Here is an 18,620-nt window from a genome sequence, read left to right on the forward strand (position 1 = left end):
GTAGGTGGTGTTAATTTAGAGTTATGTTTCTCCCTGGCAGCATCATATGCTGGTGAAGTCAACTGGCTAGATTTTATTTAGAAAAAAAGAAAAAGTATACACACATAAGAACTCTTGTACACCAACACTGGCGCAGCCCTTTGCCTTGTGTAGATGCCAGCTACAGCTGAATCTACGAAAATTGCGTGCGACTTTAGATTTATGTCACTGATGTTTTTTTTGTTTAGTTTTTTAAATTGTATGCACAATGTTTCACTGGTTACTCTAACTACTGGGTATATTATAGCTCCTACTGATTATAGGTTGAGGGTGGAGGGGTCCATAGTCTGTGGCTGCAATGGCCATGGTAAACACTGTTCATGTCTGTACAACAGTACAGACAAGAACACTGTTTACCACTGTTCACACCGTCGCACATGAAGGCTGCGTCGATTCAGCGTCTGTTCCGACAACCAAAAGCACTGTCAAACGCTGCCGGACTACTTGCCGAATTTTTTTTTCATTCTTTCCTCTTCTTTGTTTTTGTTTGTTTGTTGTTGGGGAGCATGCCGAATGGGACGGCTGGAAGCAAAACCTGTGAGCAAACCATGCAATCCTGGTGGCCACGGTTCAACACAGTAGCACCTGCACTGCACCATTCCGCCCATGCAGAGTCGTAGCCCTTCCACTGGCGCTGTAGGCTTTGTAGACTTTGCTTTAGTGATGAAGAGCACTACTGCAAAATATTTGGCACTGACAATACTAGGAAGCAGTCTTAGAGCCACACAAGACTGGCATAAACTTTTACCTACAACAGATAAAACTTCAGGAAAAATAAAGACAACACAGCTTGGAAGACGTATTGTCAATTTATTTGGGCTTCTCAATTACCAGTCACAAGACCATGGTGTGCAAGAAACCACAGCCCAGCATGCTCCCTCAAGAATGAATTCAGTTCTACGAGCTCAGCTCGCAAATCTTCTGCAACGACACTTACCTCCAGAGAGGCTTCCTACTTACCAACGCTTCTTGCGAGACGACTATGACGAATGTGATTAGGAATCTACCCCATTATCCAACAGCTCACTTTCTCCTCAAACAAATACTGAACAGCATTAATGATGCGGCATATTTAATCATAAGTGGTCAGCTAGTCTGTTCAATGTGAAAATGTGCTGGTGCAAACAGCTCTTGTGAAATGCACTCAAGCAGCAGGAAGCCACATGGCAAAAAGAAAAATAATACAAAAGCATGCTTGCAATGATGGATGATAGCTGTAAAATGATGTCTGTCAAGGAAGGGAACAGAGTTCATGGTATACAAAGAAAGGGAAATCTTGAGAAGGAGCAAGCAGGCAGGCAACACACACGCTCCCTTCCAGAAGCCCGTCTCTGACGGAGACCTTGGTAATGCATCCCAAGACAAGACAAAACCTGTCCGTGCCACTGGCAGGCCGCAGCCTAGTTGTACTCTTCGGTCCTTTCCATCTTGAACGATGACTGGCTCTCGCTGTTGTAGCCACTTCCTCCGTCGGGGCCGCTGTTGTAGCCCTCGGCGTTGGCGGACTCGTAGTTGCCTCCTGGTCCACCAGCTGACCTGCTGTCTTCTGCAAAGCCGTCCTGCTGCTGCTGATCGCCGCCGCCAGACGGTTCCTGCTTGATGCCGTCAATGCCTCGATCGGCGCCATTGCGCTCCCGCCGGCGCCTGTGCTCACGGCTGCGGCTTCGGCTCCGCTTGCGTTTTCGCTCCCGGCTTCTGCTCCGGCGACGCTTCTCGCGCTCCCCAGGCACGTCGCCACCACCGCCGTCATCGGCACGGTCGGCACGGTCGGCACGGTCCCGGCGGTCGCGATCCCGGTCGCCCCGATCCCGCTCTGAACGGTCCCGCTCCGGCCGCTCTGGCCGCTCTCGATCAGGTCGTTCTCGATCAGGACGCTCTCTATCGGGCCGTTCCCGATCGGGCCGCTCTCGATCAGGCCGTTCCCGGTCAGGCCTATCTCGCCGCCGCTCGCGACGCTGTTCACGATCATCCTTGCTGCACAGAAAATGAGAAGCAATGCAAAATGTCACTAATGATGCCAAAAGCGAAAAGTGGCAAAGTCTGCTTCGAATGGAATGCAACCTAATTTGTCTTCCATGGAAGCAAATGGCCATTTATGTCCCATCTTTAGCACAGCTCACCTTAATTGCAGACAACACAATATCTAGACTTGGTGACAACTTCCAGTCTCTAAACTACAATTCACTGGCATTCTGTACTGAAAATAATAAGAGGGAATTTCTGGCACTAGTGCCTGCATGTGGAGCTAGTACAGCACTTCATCCAGCATGGACCAGCGATTTGCCTCAACTGCAACTTGCTAAATACTTTTTTAGTTGCTTAACCTAATCTGTCAAGCAAATTCATTGCGAAGCAACTATTAGTCCCATTTAACATATACAGTTAAACCATGATATAACGAAGTGGGTAAAATCAGCAATTTGATTTGTTATATTGAAATTTCATTGTATTGGAATTCGATCTCTTGTGTAGGTACAGCTGCGCATATATCAGATGCTTTTTGGTCTCGTTATATATCATAGGTGAGTTGCGTACCACAGCATCGGTAAAGCTTGCGTTCTCAGCCTGCTCTTGTTATTCTGACATTGTGCCCACATATTCCCCATGCCACGTTCCGCCGACTGCGGTGCCAGTCTTTTCAGTGCTGACACTTCTCCCCTGTATTAGTGTCCAATGCAATTTCGTAATGACGAGATCTGACTGGATGCGCAGCATTTGTGTATCGCTAGCACAGCCAGAAATGGCACGAGCACCAAAACAGCTCAGTGCACAGCTGCCATGATGAAACACGCAGAAAGACGGTGTGTGTAGATTGGCTATTGGAAACCATGTGGCAGCAGACGCCGCATTCCGAGGAAATGGAGCTGGTTCTCAGTAGATTGTCACACAGACAACCGCATGCACACACTGGGTAGAGCTCGACGTGTGCACTCTGCTACTGTGCTCTGGAACAAAGTTTACGAATGCTGCTTTGCATTGCCCGTGCTCTAATGCAGGTTCCTGCGAAAGAACCGGAATTGTTTTCGACCACTTTGAAGAAAGAGAAAAAGGAAATGTCCTAGTGCATCTTTTAGTTAGCATTTACTTCAGCAGCACACAATAAGGAGTTGCAAATTTGAAGCTGAACGACGATGAGACAACGTTGTTAGGATCTTTAGCGCTGCCGCCCATTCGTCTGACGAGATTGCGCATGGTGTGCCAACCGCATTCGAGCGATGGACTCGTTTGGTCCTACCCGCAGTTTTTTTTGGTGCTCACAAAGTCGCCATTGCAGCGCAGCTCCTCGCAGACTGTGAGCAATGCATTCTACTGCTGCTCGCGCTAAAGCAGAAACGTGAAAATTACTGATTTCTGGAAATAATCTGCAGAATGGGTCCAGGCATTCTTGTCCTTTCTCCTAATTTAATGACCAGCTGGTTATTTAACTGCACACCTTAGCGCGAGTACTTGATGTTATAAAAGAGGCGTTGGGTTGTTTACTATTATATGTCAAAATGCCCCACTGTAAGGCCACAGATGCATTAGAAATGATCAGTTATTGTGTTTGTGTGCTGTGAGGTAGCTGCTTTTTTCCCGCCCACTTTTGCTGAACCACTGTGTGTCAGGAGGCTACTTAACACCTCTGCAAAGCCAGTTTGCCTTTAGTGCTGCAGTTTTCCTTCCCAAAGGGACCCATGCCAGTGCAAAAGTCCCGGGTACCAGGAAGCATCAGCTCACCTGCTTCGATGCCTGCGTTCCCGGTCTCGACTGCGGCTGCGCCTGCGTTCACGTTCTCGGTCCCGTTCAGCACCGCCGCCGCCTCCGCCGCCGCCACCACCACCACGTATCATTCGATCCTCACGATCTCGACCGTCTCGATCCCTGCAAATTACACATATATGTAAAAGACATCACAAGCTACTGGCAGTACAGGACATAAAAACAGACCAGTGGTCACACATCTGTACATTGACTTTGACACTTAAAAATTTTCCGAAAAGAAAGAAAAGACACAACACACTTTTTCAATTCTAGAATTACAGCTAGACCTCAATACAGCAGACTTCTGTTAATCTGACTCAGACAGCACTGATTAAACCGACTGAATTATCCTGCAGGTCTAACTTAACAAAACTCCGAGGAGAAAAAAAAAAAGAACACCGCCAATTTACTTGGCACTGAACATGCCTCCGAATCAAATGCGCACCAACTTCCTATGCGTGTGGTGTAGAAACTAACACAGAAATTACTTAAAGTAGACATGCAATGAGCACCTTATTTTTTAAAAGGAGGCTAGCTTCCTAAAGTCAGCTTTGCCACAACGCAGCCATGTTTAGGTCCATCACGTTAGTGGCATGTCAACTCGCCGCATGCCACTTGCCATTCGAGGGCTGCTGTTCGACAGCGGTTTTGCTCACGAACGGCGAGATTTCCCTGCCATAAAGAGAATGGGACTGGGACCCATTTGTGAGACAACCGTATAGTAACACTGCCAATCAGCAACCAAGCAGTGGTCACTCCAAATCTAAAGCTGATGGCACTTGGGAACAAATTTCTGACGCTCACAAGCCGCAATGTTTTGTTACTGTTGTTGTCGCTCCTCACAAAAAACGCACCCCAAAACAGAAAATACGCTGATATTAGCAGCGCCGTCAGCTGCGATGTGATAACCGCCGTGCCGGTCGTGTGCTGTCGATGCAGGTGAATTTGACAAGTACCAGAACTCTCGTTCGTGTTTACTGTTCGACAGTGGATATCATTTCTCACGAAATGCACAATTTACACATCACGTTATCTACCGGTATTGTTTTGCCTGGAATAGAAGCTGCAGTCAATGCTTGCGCCATCAGTGGCAGAAGCTCGCATCTTCGTGGTCGTTGATCGGCCCGGCGGTTGTGTGCCGACCAAACTGCCATCTACTTTGGGCACGTCGCGCGCAGCGGACATTCTATGGCACTGGAGGCCGGTTCGGCACCACAATGTGATAAAGCATACCAATGCCGCGAAGGTGGTTTTGGTTTCATATTCAACTGCACTGGACAGGTGATTTTCAGCCCGATTTCCTAGGAAAACAAAAGGCACTATTTAAAATCAGGTAAATACCGTAATCAGACATTGCGATCTACCATTATTGCTTGAAAATCTTCCTAGAGCGGGCCAAAAATAGGTGTTTTTGATGAAGGATGACAAATGTTCAACACATTCACTGTACCCTAAGCTCTGCCGGGACAGACACTGCCATTATCGGGGCCATTATTAGTCACCATATGGGTCAGGCATGTGCGTACAGGCTGGTCAAGTTTGAATTATCTGGTGAATGCCAATTTTAGGACTGAAATAACGAACACTTGGGCTCATGGGAACGTGTGGGCCGGGACCTTTGCTTTGGATCAAATTAATCAAAACATTAAATTAACTGGAGTCGAATCAATGTAAGTCTACTGTACAATGAAGTTGCACTGTTCACTGTTCACTTCACTGTACAATGAAGTTCCCAGTTTAGTCTTCCTGGATGGCGCCTTGTTGGCAACTATTAATGAACAGCATCTTGCAAGAAACTCGACCAATTATTATGGGATCAAAAGCACAGGTGCATGTAGTGGAGACTGCACCTAATGCTAGAAGCCCCCATCATATGGCATCATGCTGCATGTCCGACGCTGTGTCGACATTTTGCTGTTCTGAACGGCTGCAAAGTTGAAGTGGTTGACGGCTACCAAAGAGGGGGCGAAACGTGCCAGGCCAATGTTGCGGAAGCCTTACTTTGGGGGAAGCTACGGTCAATTAATGGCATCTGCTCCCAGTTCAAGGAAGTAACAGTTGGTGTTCCCCAAGGAAGCATATTGGGCCCCTTGCTTTTCAACATATACGTTAATGACCTTGTTCTTGTCGATAGTGAACCTAAATACATCATCTATGCAGATGACACTACGCTGCTTTTTTCATCGAACATCATTGAAAGGCCGGTTTCAACTGCAAACTCTGTTCTTAAAAAAATACACAGACGGTCACAGGATAATGGCTTAAGAATTAACACTGACAAAACAAAAGCTATTTTATTTCGACCAAAAAATAAAGGTGTGAGCTTAAAGACCGACATTATAATAGGTTCTTCAAGAATTGAGCTTGTTCAGTCTGCGAAGAAGACGTTAGGTGCCTTTTTTGACAGCCATATGTTATGGACTAATCACATCGACTTCCTTGGAGGCAAACTTGCACAAGTAGCTGGGGCGCTCTTCAGCTTAAGACCGCTGCCACGCAAGGTCGAACTTCTTTTGTACAACGCTCTCTTCCTGAGTCACGTACACTACTGCTGCCTCGTGTGGAGTACGACATCTGCTACAAACATAAACCGGTTATTCTTGCTTCAAAAAAAAGGCAATACGTAGTACAGTGAAAGCTCGTTAATTCGACTTCCGTTAATTCGGAAAATCCGATAATTCGGCCTTCGCGCCTGGTCCCTACAATTATATATAGGAGTCTATGGGACGAAACTCTCGTTAATTCGGACGGATTCCAGCCCACCTCGGATAATTCGGACGATTTCGGGCAGCCACCGAGGCTCAAAAACGAAAATACGGCAAACGCGGCACAAAAGTGATACCCAAACCAGCGCCTCGTTGCCCAAACGCAGCATCGTCATTGACATCAAGCGGCTGAAACTTGGCCAATCCAATCCAATTGGCTCGACTTGTGGCTGGATGGATGCTTTTTTTTGTTTTTGCATGTGTCGCGTGGCCATTTTGTTGCTTTGTTGCTGCGCTACATCCTTGCACGCTGTTTTGCCGAGGACCGCTGGATTTAGCGCAGCTCAGTTATTGAACTTTATTGCTGCTTTTCTGTTGTGCGCCCGTGTCACTGCATTCTCCGCCGATGGCAACGCCGGCGAAGCGGCCGAAATACGAGGCGAAGGACTTGGCTACCAAGGTGGAAATTTTGCGGGCCCTGAAGGATAGACTCACTCGACAAGAAGCCATGAAGAAGTACGACGTGAAAAGAAGTACCTTGAGCACGTATGTGAAAAATGAAGAACAGATTCTTCAGGCGTTCGAAAGCGAGAAGTTTCGAGCGTCACGAAAGCGTCTGCGAACAGCAGCTCATCCAGAGTTGGAAGAGGCTTTGCTTCGGTGGGTGGTCGACTCGCGTAATGCGAATCTGCCATTGAGTGGACCCCTCATCATGGCGCAAGCCGAGAGGTTTGCACTGATGATGCATATCGATGCATTCAAGGCATCGGAAGGGTGGTGCGCGCGCTTCAGAGAGCGACATGGCCTCGTTTTTAGGACTGTGTGCGGCGAAAGAGCCGCTGTCAACGAAGACGTTGCTAACAACTGGAAGAACGCTCAGCTGCTTGAGCACATCGCCGCCTACGATCCAAATGACATATTTAATGCTGATGAAAGAGCACTTTTCTTTAAGGCTTTGCCAGACAAAACTGTGACCATGAAAGGAGATCCGTGCATCGGTGGCAAAAGATCCAAGGAACGCGTCACCATTCTTTTAGCCGCCAACATGACAGGAACAGAGCGCTTGCAGCTTGTCGTCATTGGAAAGGCACAAAAGCCACGCTGCTTTAAGAACATGCCTGCTCTTCCGCTGGAATACCGAGCGAATAAAAAGGCCCGGATGACGTCAAAATTTTTCGTGGCTGGATGCAGAAGTTAGACCGACAGTTTTCCGCAAAGAACCGCAAAGTGTTAATGGTGCTGGACAATTGTAGTGCACATAACAGTGACACCGGACTGGACAACATAGAAGTTGTTTTCTTGCCGCTGAACACAACATCGGCCCTCCAACCGATGGACCAAGGCATAATTCAGTATGTGAAAGCGAAATACCGCAGGCGCGTGCTGGAACGGATGCTCCTGTGCCATGAAGTCGGCAAGCAGTACGACATGAATCTTTTGATCTTTTGAGCGCGGTCAACATACTTGCCTACGTTTGGCACAACACGCCCGCGCACGTCGTCGCGAACTGTTTTAGACACAGTGGCTTCGTTGTGCGTGAGCCTGGCGATGATGCAGTGGCCAAAGTGTCGCTAGATGACAATGGAGATGACTGCGAGGATTTTGGAGGAGCTCTGCCGGATGCGGTGACACTCGCTGATTGCGTTGGCATTGATGACGGGATTATTACAGCCGGCTCGCTTACCGAAGAAGAAATTGTCAGGGACGTGCTGCACGGAGAAGATTCTGAGGAGGAAGAGGAGCCGCGAGAGGAGCAGCCTCGGCCCCCTCGCTCTGTGAAGGCCCTCGCTGTGTTGGAAGAATTTTGTTGGGACTCTCCAGACAGCATGCGAGCTTCTAAGCACCTGGAAGGACTTCGTAAAATAGTATCCGCGCGGGTTTCTACTCGAAAGCAAACGAGCATCCTCGATTACTTTGCGCAATAAAGGTTTGTTGATGAAAGTCGTGCATTTATTATTTTTTTTTGTCCGCTCGATAATTCGGACATAATTTACGGTCCCTAGAAGTCCGAATTAACGAGCGTTTAGTGTATCTGTAATGCTCCAGTAGACGCTCACACTGCACCTCTATTCAAACAGTTGAATTTACTCACACTGCATTCTCTGTTGCAGTTGAGGCTGTTACCAGCCTATCGTAAAGAAGCAAAACAAAGCCAGCCATACATCACATCGTTAGCACAGCTAACTAGAAACAGAACAGAATACAGTACACAGTCACCTGAACACTGGTATGTGCCGCACCCTCGCACTAACTATTCTCTTCAAATGTTGTACCACCGCTTACGCCTATTAAACACGCTTAAACGTAATAACATAGATGTCACTTCCTGTCCTGCATCGCATTTGTATGAGCATTTCAGTGACATTTTGAAGACGATTTAATGGGTTGTTTGTGACTGCTTTCTGAAGTAGACTGTCGTCACACATCTCAATTTGATATTAGCCTCTGTAGAATCATGTCTTATTCTTTCCTACAATGATTACCTTGTTCTATTGCTGCTTCTTTTGTACAATACTGTACACTGTGGATTTCACGTAGTTTTTATGATTTGTAATGTTTTTCTTTTTTTTTCCATTGCACTTCTGTTTGCTGGCATACTGTCTAAGCCAACTTGTCATTGTTTTTGTTTTTTTTCGCTTATGTATTTGTTTTGTCGGTTCTAAATCAGTGCCTGTGCCTTCTGCTGCTGCCCTCAGACCGGGTTTAAGGCCCGTCAAGTTGTTGCGAGCAACCTTTTCCTTAAATCCCCCATAAATTGTACGTTTATGGAAATAAAGGCATTTGTATTTGTATTTGTATAATCCCATATATCACCCCCCCCCCCTCCCCCAATAAGTCTGTCGTCATCAGAACACGCCCTACGGCAGCAATCATTGTCTGTGCGCCCTGAAGAAACGCAATCTCTCAAATGCAATCCATGACACGGAAGAGAGAATGCTCTGGTCTTTTGATAGCGATGATACCTCTGACAGCGACTATGAGTAACGCCCCCCCACTGCAGCTTTATCTTTTATTTCAATTACAAGTGAGAACTTATTTCAATTACAAGTGAGAACTAATTCCTGTTGGTCTTCCTTTTACAATGAAAATCTGCTAATAAGTGTTTAATATTCAAGGGCATGGCATTACTTCTTGAAATATGAAAGTCAGGGTGCGCGTTATAATCAAGGGAGCGTTAGAACCGAGTAAAAATGCGGCAATTCCCGCCCGCTGGGGCGAGAAAGCCTTTGGCAAGGTAGCCACAAGGGAGAAAGGCACTTACATGTACCGTTCATCCATGCGAGAGTCCTCACGGCCAGAGTGTTTGGTGTTTACATCAGGGCCACCACGACGTGTGCCGCCCAAGCCACCACCTGCAAGGTACGACGTTTTATTAAAACATAAAAACACATGCAGTGTTATTCGTGCGCACGTCGAAACGTGACTTGGCTTTAACAGCTTAATAAGTACCACCTCGAGTGCACAAAACTGCTGAGTCTTCTTTGAAGTAGACAGTTAAAAACATTGGTCACACGTGCAGCCCCCCTCCCTCCCCCCCCCCCCTCCGAGAAGCTGCAGGAGTTTTCCAAAATTTGCACTGATAGCCAAACCACAGGTATTTCTGGCAATACATAAATTATTCCGTGTGCTTACCTTAAGGTGTGCCTAGCCTTCGCAGGCTTTCAGGATTATGCGATAATGTGTTTCAGTGCAACAGGCATTCTTGTTTTACACTGATTGTGCATAGCCCCACAACCAATACACAAGCAAGTGAATTGAATTTACACAGTGGAAAACAGTACTGTGAAAATGGCACGAGGCTTCTGCTTCCATTGCCTTTTCTTGGTGTCATTCTGTTTTCTGCAGCGATGTTTTCAACGATGCAAAGTTACACATCCAGCTTCCCACTCTCGTGGTTTAATAACATCACCTGCCAGTTCTCACATGTTTAAAAAGATCTTTTTAAATTTTCACTTGACCCTTTTGCAACGACTTGCTTCACCACTCACTGCTGTTGATTAGTGCTTATGAGTAAAATAAACCACTAAAAAAAATCATGCGCACACGATCATGGGTCCTTTGTTTACAAGCCAAACCATATTTAAAGCGTGCACTTATCACCAGCCTTTTTGCAATATTGTCTCTCACATATTTTGGCAATGGTTCACCCACATTTACTTTCCTTGTGCTGTATCACATCCCCCTGTTTATGCACTCATATTCTCAGTATCACACACTTCTGGAATTGACCTTTTATCCGTGTGTTTTGCACGTTTTCTCTTTTATACAGTTATGAGCAACACCACTCTTGATTTTATCTGTCATTCCATTAATATACCTACGAGCATGCACAACAGCAGCACAGGCAGATAGCGATTCCATTGGGGCAAGATGACAGGAACCGTCCCGAAACCACTGGAGCATGCAGCTCTGCCTCGAATTTCATGCTTCTCTTAAACAAACACACTTTGAACACTGGTATAAAACTTCTAAGCCATTGTCATTTGGGCCAATTATTTGTATTAAAAAAAAAAAATTCTGAAGCATGATGTCCTGTTTATAAGCTTTACTACATTGTTTATAAAACAGCACATGTGAAACTATAGTTAAAGCACTATGTAGGGCGATTATGAAACTAGATAAACTTGAGGGGGGTCGGCATGTTGTTTGTACAGGTTAAAGTTAGGACCACACATTTTAAACATGAGCATCATTTAGCACCCGTTTGTCACATCCCACTGTTCATAATAAATAGAGTGCTCAGAAAAAAAAAAAAAAAATGGCCACACATGCTGAGCTGAACAATTATAGAGCACTAGCAGAACGCTTGCTGCACCTTCTCATGATCAAACTAATTCAGCCATTCTGCGAACAAGTTGCAAGTCATTCACAATTTCGCATTGTGTCTGTGGTGCATGATACATAACTGCAAAAGCACCGTAGCTTCTTTGACTTGCAAATGACAAGAGGAATGCGCCGATCATTGCCATTCATGTTTATACACAGAAAATACACTCGCTTATACGACTGTGCTTGCCACCCGTACATTGGTTGCCTTTCATGGCATATTTCGTCTGGAATAACTTTATAAATGCAATTTAATCAGCAGTTTCATTTTATGTTAAGTGGTTTCATCTGAATTGTACACCTATTGATCCGAGTAACTGGTGATGGTGGCTCTGTTCTTCAAATGCCATTTTGTAACAAGCATGTGACGGCCCCTTGGGCATAATCTTTGTTGACCTGCCAGGCTCGGTGGGCAACATTGGTCACCGCACCAATAAACACCGAAGAGCACAGCTGCTCGGCAGTCAGTCATCGTTCATCACCACCACGCTGCGGAGCGTCTGTCTTACGGAGGGTGCCTCGAGCCCTGCCTTGTGCATGAACCCGGGCAGATCGTGACAGCCATGTGACATCACCCTCCTGCTGGTGCTGCTTTGCTAACAATCAATTTAGAATTTATTTTCACGACAACATGAAACGATGAAGTCAGCCATTGTCTGGGCAAAAATTAGAGCAATCGAGTAGAAAAGGCAAGTTATTTAGCTTTAGCAAGCGTCAGTAGCCCAACAATCGGAATGTGCATTGAGAAATCACGTCAGAAATGTGTCCTCAACATCTGCACAAGTTCCCTTCCACAGGTGCTCTCTCTGTGTTGAGCCAGCACTGGAGTTTGCAAATATGTCCACCTCACCATTCAGCATTGTGGAGATCCTCAACTCAGATAACCTGTACTTTTTCACCAGTTCAGTTTTTGACACTATGAGAAATTTGCTATATCCGGCACTTTTCTTTTTACGGTCAACGCATGCGTGAAGGACTTCTTGTCAATCATCTTGGACGAATAGTGAGCACAATGGATTTCAACCGATACTAAGTCCACTTAGCACAAGAACCTGGAAAGCACAGGTAAGGAACTGCAACTGATGACGATGGTGTGTTGGCGATGGCGGTGACAGTGCAGAGCTTTTATCAACAAGAAGCCTGAGGATGTGTGATGAAGGCTCGTTACCCTCGCTACCACTGTCACAAAGACGTGCACCACACAGCCCATACACACACGCACACCAACACTGTGTGCAAACAAATACTACCTGCTCGGGCAAGTGTTAACAAGTGATAAACAGTGCAACACCTAGCGAGGCCCTATCTTCATATTGCAGCATCACCCGTAATGTTTTGCCAGATAAGCGCTGTACCTTCTAGCAGAACCACAGTCTCACCAGCACCGGTGGGCAAGCGTTATCCCTCAAGACCACCTTTATTGTGAATTACGCCAGAATGCATGGCTGTGACAGAAGGTGAAATCCACGTTATACTGTGGCCCCGTGCCCACAGCAACCGACAGGCCATGCTTAAATGGCGCATTGTAATGGATGAGAACTTTCATGCACGATGTGTAGTATAAGTGCATTGATGGTGGCATGGTGCATATCTAAACGGGCTGGTTTGCTTTTGTGTCGTCTACTACTACTATATCCGAAATAAAAATGTGCAACCAGCACTTCAGGATACATGCAAGGCGCACTGTGGTCTAGCAGCTGAACAACCCAGGCTTTTAGGGTTAGCATTGCAATTAGTTTATGAAAGACCATTACACGTGAGTGACAGGAAAAGAAGAGGGGGAACTTTGGGTGTCAACGCAGGAGTAGAGGAACAAATAAGTAAATTATCACTTTTCACGGTCTTTGGAGACTAAGATATGCAATATCTTTAAGTATGAGCTTCGTATTTCGTATTATAAATAGATTGAACCATTTCGTGATCTCCTTCGAGTTTGATATATTCGATATCAACTGTAATAAGTTGGGTTACTACACAGAAAACAATTCTTACATGTAAAACTCATACGGAATGTCTGTATGCAGAAATCTGGAAACATTAAAGCGAGTTCTATATTAAACATGTAGTGGGCACAACATTGGAGCTATATATTGAGCAATGTGCAAATTCATCGAAGTATTTTAAGGTGCAAATTCAGAACAATCATAACATTTTGTTGCAGCGTCCGTGTTGAATCTCAGCATGCACAAGCGAAGCTGTGCCCAGCCCTGCAACTGGAGACCACAAAATAATGCCACACTCACCCAGACGCCGTGGCAGCCAGCCCTTGACTGTTCGTCCCCGCTCCACGTCGACCAACACCCGGCGCCCGTCAATCTTCTTCCCGTCAGCATGCTTGTAGGCCGCTGATAAAACGTCACCATCACACCCACTCAACATATGCCCAACCATAGTGTCCAGAAAGGGCCACCCACACTCGAGCAAGCAAATGAGGCCACCAATGCACAGCAGCCAAAAGTGGCATGTACATCGTCACCGATCTAGCTACAAGTAGGTGTCTCAATCAGTCTGCCAAGCCGTCCCCTTATGCCTATACCTGCCGCTAGGCAGAGATGAGCTGAACCAACTCCAGCCACAAACTCACAGCCAAGAGAAAAAGTTCAATGCAATAGTCAGTGCGATCTTGGAACAACAAGAACTGGTGGCACAGCTTTTGGCAAGCTTTCAAGAGAATGGTTATCATTTTCGTATAAGCCTGATGGTCACCATTGCCTTGCTCGAGCATGTTTCCCAGTGAAGTTCACTTACCGGAGTACTTACCGGAAGCTCACTTGGAACTTACCGCCACTCCGGTTAGTGACAATTTCATGTTCCCCACACCCTAGTGTCCCACCCCCATCACAGAGCACCAATCACAGGAAAAGCCTTACCAAATTGCATCCTTCAATAGCCTCACCTTTCTTTTCATCCAAAGTAAGACACAAAAGCTGCTCAACTGAACATGACCAGTACAGTGTCCTGCTGAACTGCCCCTTTCATACCGTACGTGTTGAAAACTGAAACCCTCATGCTCAGTCTTTACAAAGTTGTAGAGACATGCTGTGCTCTTTGCTTGGAGCTGCCAAAGCAATCAATGCTCTAAGTCTATAACATTTGATATCGTCAGTCTTGTATTCATCACGTGCCAAAAGGTATTCTGGGGGAGTGTTATTCTTGCCATAAGTCCGCTACAAAGATGGCAACACTAAGCGACATCAGAATTCACATTCGCGCCCTCGACTATCTCACAGTAACCATGTGCTTTTGATAGCACTGCCGAGACATGTCAAGAAAATTACAAATGAAAACGAGAAGCAAACAGAAAGAGAAGCCATGCATGGTAACAAAAAGCAACAATGGATACGCTTCATGCCATTAAATCTCAACCACACATTATACAATTTTACACTTTTAAAGTTTGCGATGAAAAGAACCCCATTAAGAAAAGCCAAATGCTGCATGACTCCTATGTCCAATGATCCCATAAGAACGTATAGGAACTTTATTTGTAGGATCCCTGCATGTTCATATGGGATTATTGGATACTGGGGTTGGAGGGCATATGGTACTTTCTTTTCTTTCATTTTCTTTTTTCATTGCGCTTCCTCTCTCTAGGGCATTGCAGATGGCACTTTTCTGTCAAAAACATGTAAACAGCATTGTAGACATAAATATGACTTGTTTTATATTAGTTTAGAGAAGTCTAATGACCATAGAACATGACCCAGAAATGTATACTTGGACTGTCTCCTAGTAGAACTAATTCCACAAACCGTAAACATACGCGCCACATTCAGACATGAATATGACTTGTTTTATACACAGCAAACCATTTAAAAGCACAATTCTAAACATATTGTACTGCTTGCACGATGAGAAACTGCAAAATGCAATACTCCCATTACGAACACACTTGCGTAATTTTGTTGTCACCAATATTGCATGCATTTCTTTCATACAGTGCTGTGCACTTTGCTGCTTCCCAATGTGGAATGCTAGCAGATGCCAAGATGTCCATTCCTCTTCCTCAGAGGAAAATACCATGCCACAGAACAAGGAAACCTTACGTAATACAGATGAAAATTACACCAAAAGAACGAAATTTTCTTTTCGAGCGAGGGGGAACCAGTGGGCATAAACACCAACAGAATCTTGTACACGTCCCGGCCAGACACCTTTCATATTCCATACATCTTGCCCTTTGACACTGGCTCTCAACGGAGCCGTGCCTTGGTCAAAGTCGAGATCAGCCACTGGCTGGGGCTGATGATTATAAACAAACAGAATTGCCAGGTAAAAAAACAAATCTTACAAAATACAGCCCCGTGACAAGTTTACAATGCACAGCCAGATATGTAGTAATCAAAGGGACAAAACGAAAAATTTTACTGACAGTACAAAGCAATGTGGACACTAGCAACTTAGTTTGGCCACTGTAATCTTTTTGCCGCTGTGTTTCTTCAGAGCCTGCTGACCTTGCTTTCAGCTGTGTAGGTTAATCAATGTTTCCAACAAAAACGCCCAGCTTTTCCATCCAACCTTGTCCATGTGTCCACAACCTTAAAACCACAATGGCCGGCTTATCAATATATCTCTACAGCTTGCACCCTGTCCAGTCTCGATGCATCCCTCTTGCAGCAATGCAGCAACACATATGTGCTGCTTGCAAATAATTGCGTGGAACTCAATGCATGCTACAAGGCATGTATGCACCACTCACCAGCATTATACCACCACACAATATGTACTGTAACTATTGTGCCCGACTGAAACCATGACAGGTCTATGTGTACAGGTACATCCAAACTGTCAGTGTAAGTGCATACACTACACATATTTTACATGGTGTATGTCACAAGAACAAGTATTCAGCATCAAGTTATCTACATCTATGTGGCCTTTTGCTATAGCAGGCCACCCCTAGCAAAAAAAAAAAAAAAAAGCAGATGTCTATGAACCGTTACTTATCTATAACATGTACAACACAATAAAGATTCTAAGCAATTGACATAAAAAAAAGCTGCTAAGCTCAAGTGTAAGCCAAACTTTATCCTCAGAATCTCTTGAAGTCTTCTAGCCAAATGTCATAAGCCAGTGGCATACACTTTGAAAGATGAAACCATGCAACTCAACAATGTCACCATGACGACGTCCAATGGCAAAGATCCCTGACAGCTTAAACAGTTGCCTTTTCCCATCTCAAGGTTCTCTCCCTTGTACCAAGCAGTGGGTTTCAAACAACACCTTGAGAAAGTTGGCTAATTAGTTGAGTAAGAGTGCTATTAAAAAGGCCCAGTTGAAGAACATTTATGAAGACAGTACAAAAAATAGCGCTGCAGACTCACAAAATCGGAACAATTTATGGAGTAGCTCTTCACGCCAGAACACCACCACCCATCTATTTACCTGGTAGTCACAAAGCACCTTCTTCCACATATCACTGCAACTTGATTGAAAACGGATACCCATCGTCTTGGTGCGGACATTTTTTTATTCTCATGTTGCCGACAGCATCTTCCACCTTCATAGCAGATCCTTGTTGAATTTTGCTTACATTTGTCCATTGGAGGATAAGGCAAATGTTTTTGCAGGGTACATTTGCTCACAATATCTGCTGTACATTCTCGTCTCATGCACAAGTTCAGTTTATTCCATCCACAGAAATTTCCTTTGGTACATTCTTACAACAATGCAACTTTACACATTTCCTCCGCAGTTACTGGAAGGTACTAGAAACACTGCACAAAAGTAGCATGTATAACAAGGAAAAAAGTTTGAATGTTTCATCCAACGGAGGCATGATTGTGCAGCTTACAGGATTTACATGTAGCCAATGAGCAATGCAGCATTTGAGGTGCTGGCTGCTTCAGTTACATACCGGAAAACCCCATAACTTAACGTTACACGCTTCCCCCACTTCCTTTCCCAAAACACCACTTCAGTCCCAGCGCTGACCAAGCTGAGACCCACATTCCCCGTCATTGTGTGCCCTAGTCATGAAGTATGCAGCAAAGACATCAAAAGGTGCCACCAATGGTACGAGGCAGCTGTTTTAATTCATGGCTGGAGTTAATGAGGCATGCATCTTAATGAAGAGGCTTAGATCAAATTCGATCAATTATGGATGTGTATGCAGAATCCACCACAATTCTGCAGGCAAAGACAAGAAAAGTAGCAGGGAAGAGTGGAGCTGACCTACCAACAGCCCAGCAAATCACCAGGAAATCTGATCTAACCTAAACAATTAAATTTCGCACCTCTCAAAATCCATGGAGCCACGTGAGCACCTCAAGCAGCTGAGCGCTTGGGAAACAGTGACATAAGCAGCTTCGCTAGGAAATCCTATTACGGCTCAATAGCTACGATGTTTAAAGACACAGCTATGTGTTATGCTACTGGAACAAAGCATGGATCACTGCACTGTACCTGCACGGTGTACCTGTAGATGGACGATGCTGAATCACCTAATCACAGTGTACTGCAGCTCATTATTTAACAGATGCAGAAACTTCGTTGTGCTGAATTTAACACAACAGTTCCTAAACATTTATGTACAGCCAGCTGAAATGAGCTATAAATTCTTATGGCTATTATAGCAGAGGGATTGCCGCTATGTACATATTTATGCTTGTTCGAAGCTTATCACGTGATACTAGCAGCAGGAAGAATTTTTAAAAGCAGAAAGCAGCAAATTCTCGCCACACCTTGTGTGGAACTGATATTTAAAGTGCAAAAGATATCCTGAATGCTAGCAAGGATAGGATAAGGGACAGGCTGCACTGACTGTGGCTTCTACAGTTTACACATGTAAGATTACATTTAAGCTGAGTCTTTCTCCGAGGGTGAGGGAGACAGCAAAGGGCCTTACCCATACACGCCTTACCACAGATACAAACCAAAGCGAGCTCCGTTTAGCGAGACACTATAGCAGACCCCCGAGCACGACATAGTAGTGAGAGTAGGCGCCCATCAGGCATCGCCAAGTCTGTGGTGAGACAAGACACAAGACGCCAAGTCACCACACTGGCACAGCCTCAGCCTCAATCCCGCAAACCGCAGCTAGGCATGGAACAGCTTGCCACAGCACCTACGCAATAGCTGCACGCAATTTCTCAGTGCCTAAACATGCTCTGTGCATCACCCTGTGGGGTGGTGGCAGGACTAGCTTGGCCCAATTAGTGTCAGCTAATTAATTAGCTCAGCTGTGCTATTAAGCTGACAGGACGTAAGCTGATTTGGCTCAGACCAACACGAAATGAATGCAGTCAAAGGTCGGTAACCTCTTTACCTTATTCCACACCCAACATGAAGGATGTTCCGATGGCCCAC

The 18,620-nt window shown here is 45.4% G+C and overlaps 1 protein-coding gene across 1 annotated transcript in view; it reads right to left on the minus strand.

Annotated features, from left to right (window-relative positions):
- Positions 1 to 829: 829 nt before the first annotated feature.
- LOC135920582 (U1 small nuclear ribonucleoprotein 70 kDa-like) overlaps positions 830 to 18,620 on the minus strand; it is a 37,115-nt gene continuing 19,324 nt past the window's right edge. Inside the window, exons 7-10 of the mRNA XM_070536209.1 lie at positions 13,556 to 13,657; positions 9,748 to 9,838; positions 3,757 to 3,900; positions 830 to 2,013 (exon numbers count right to left, since the gene is read on the minus strand). Coding sequence (XP_070392310.1) covers positions 1,440 to 2,013; positions 3,757 to 3,900; positions 9,748 to 9,838; positions 13,556 to 13,657 — 911 coding nt within the window. The 3' untranslated portion in view covers positions 830 to 1,439. The remainder of the gene's footprint in view (positions 2,014 to 3,756; positions 3,901 to 9,747; positions 9,839 to 13,555; positions 13,658 to 18,620) is intronic.

This window comes from Dermacentor albipictus, chromosome 3 (genome assembly GCF_038994185.2).
Source record: "Dermacentor albipictus isolate Rhodes 1998 colony chromosome 3, USDA_Dalb.pri_finalv2, whole genome shotgun sequence".
Classification (NCBI taxonomy): Eukaryota; Metazoa; Arthropoda; class Arachnida; order Ixodida; family Ixodidae; genus Dermacentor; species Dermacentor albipictus.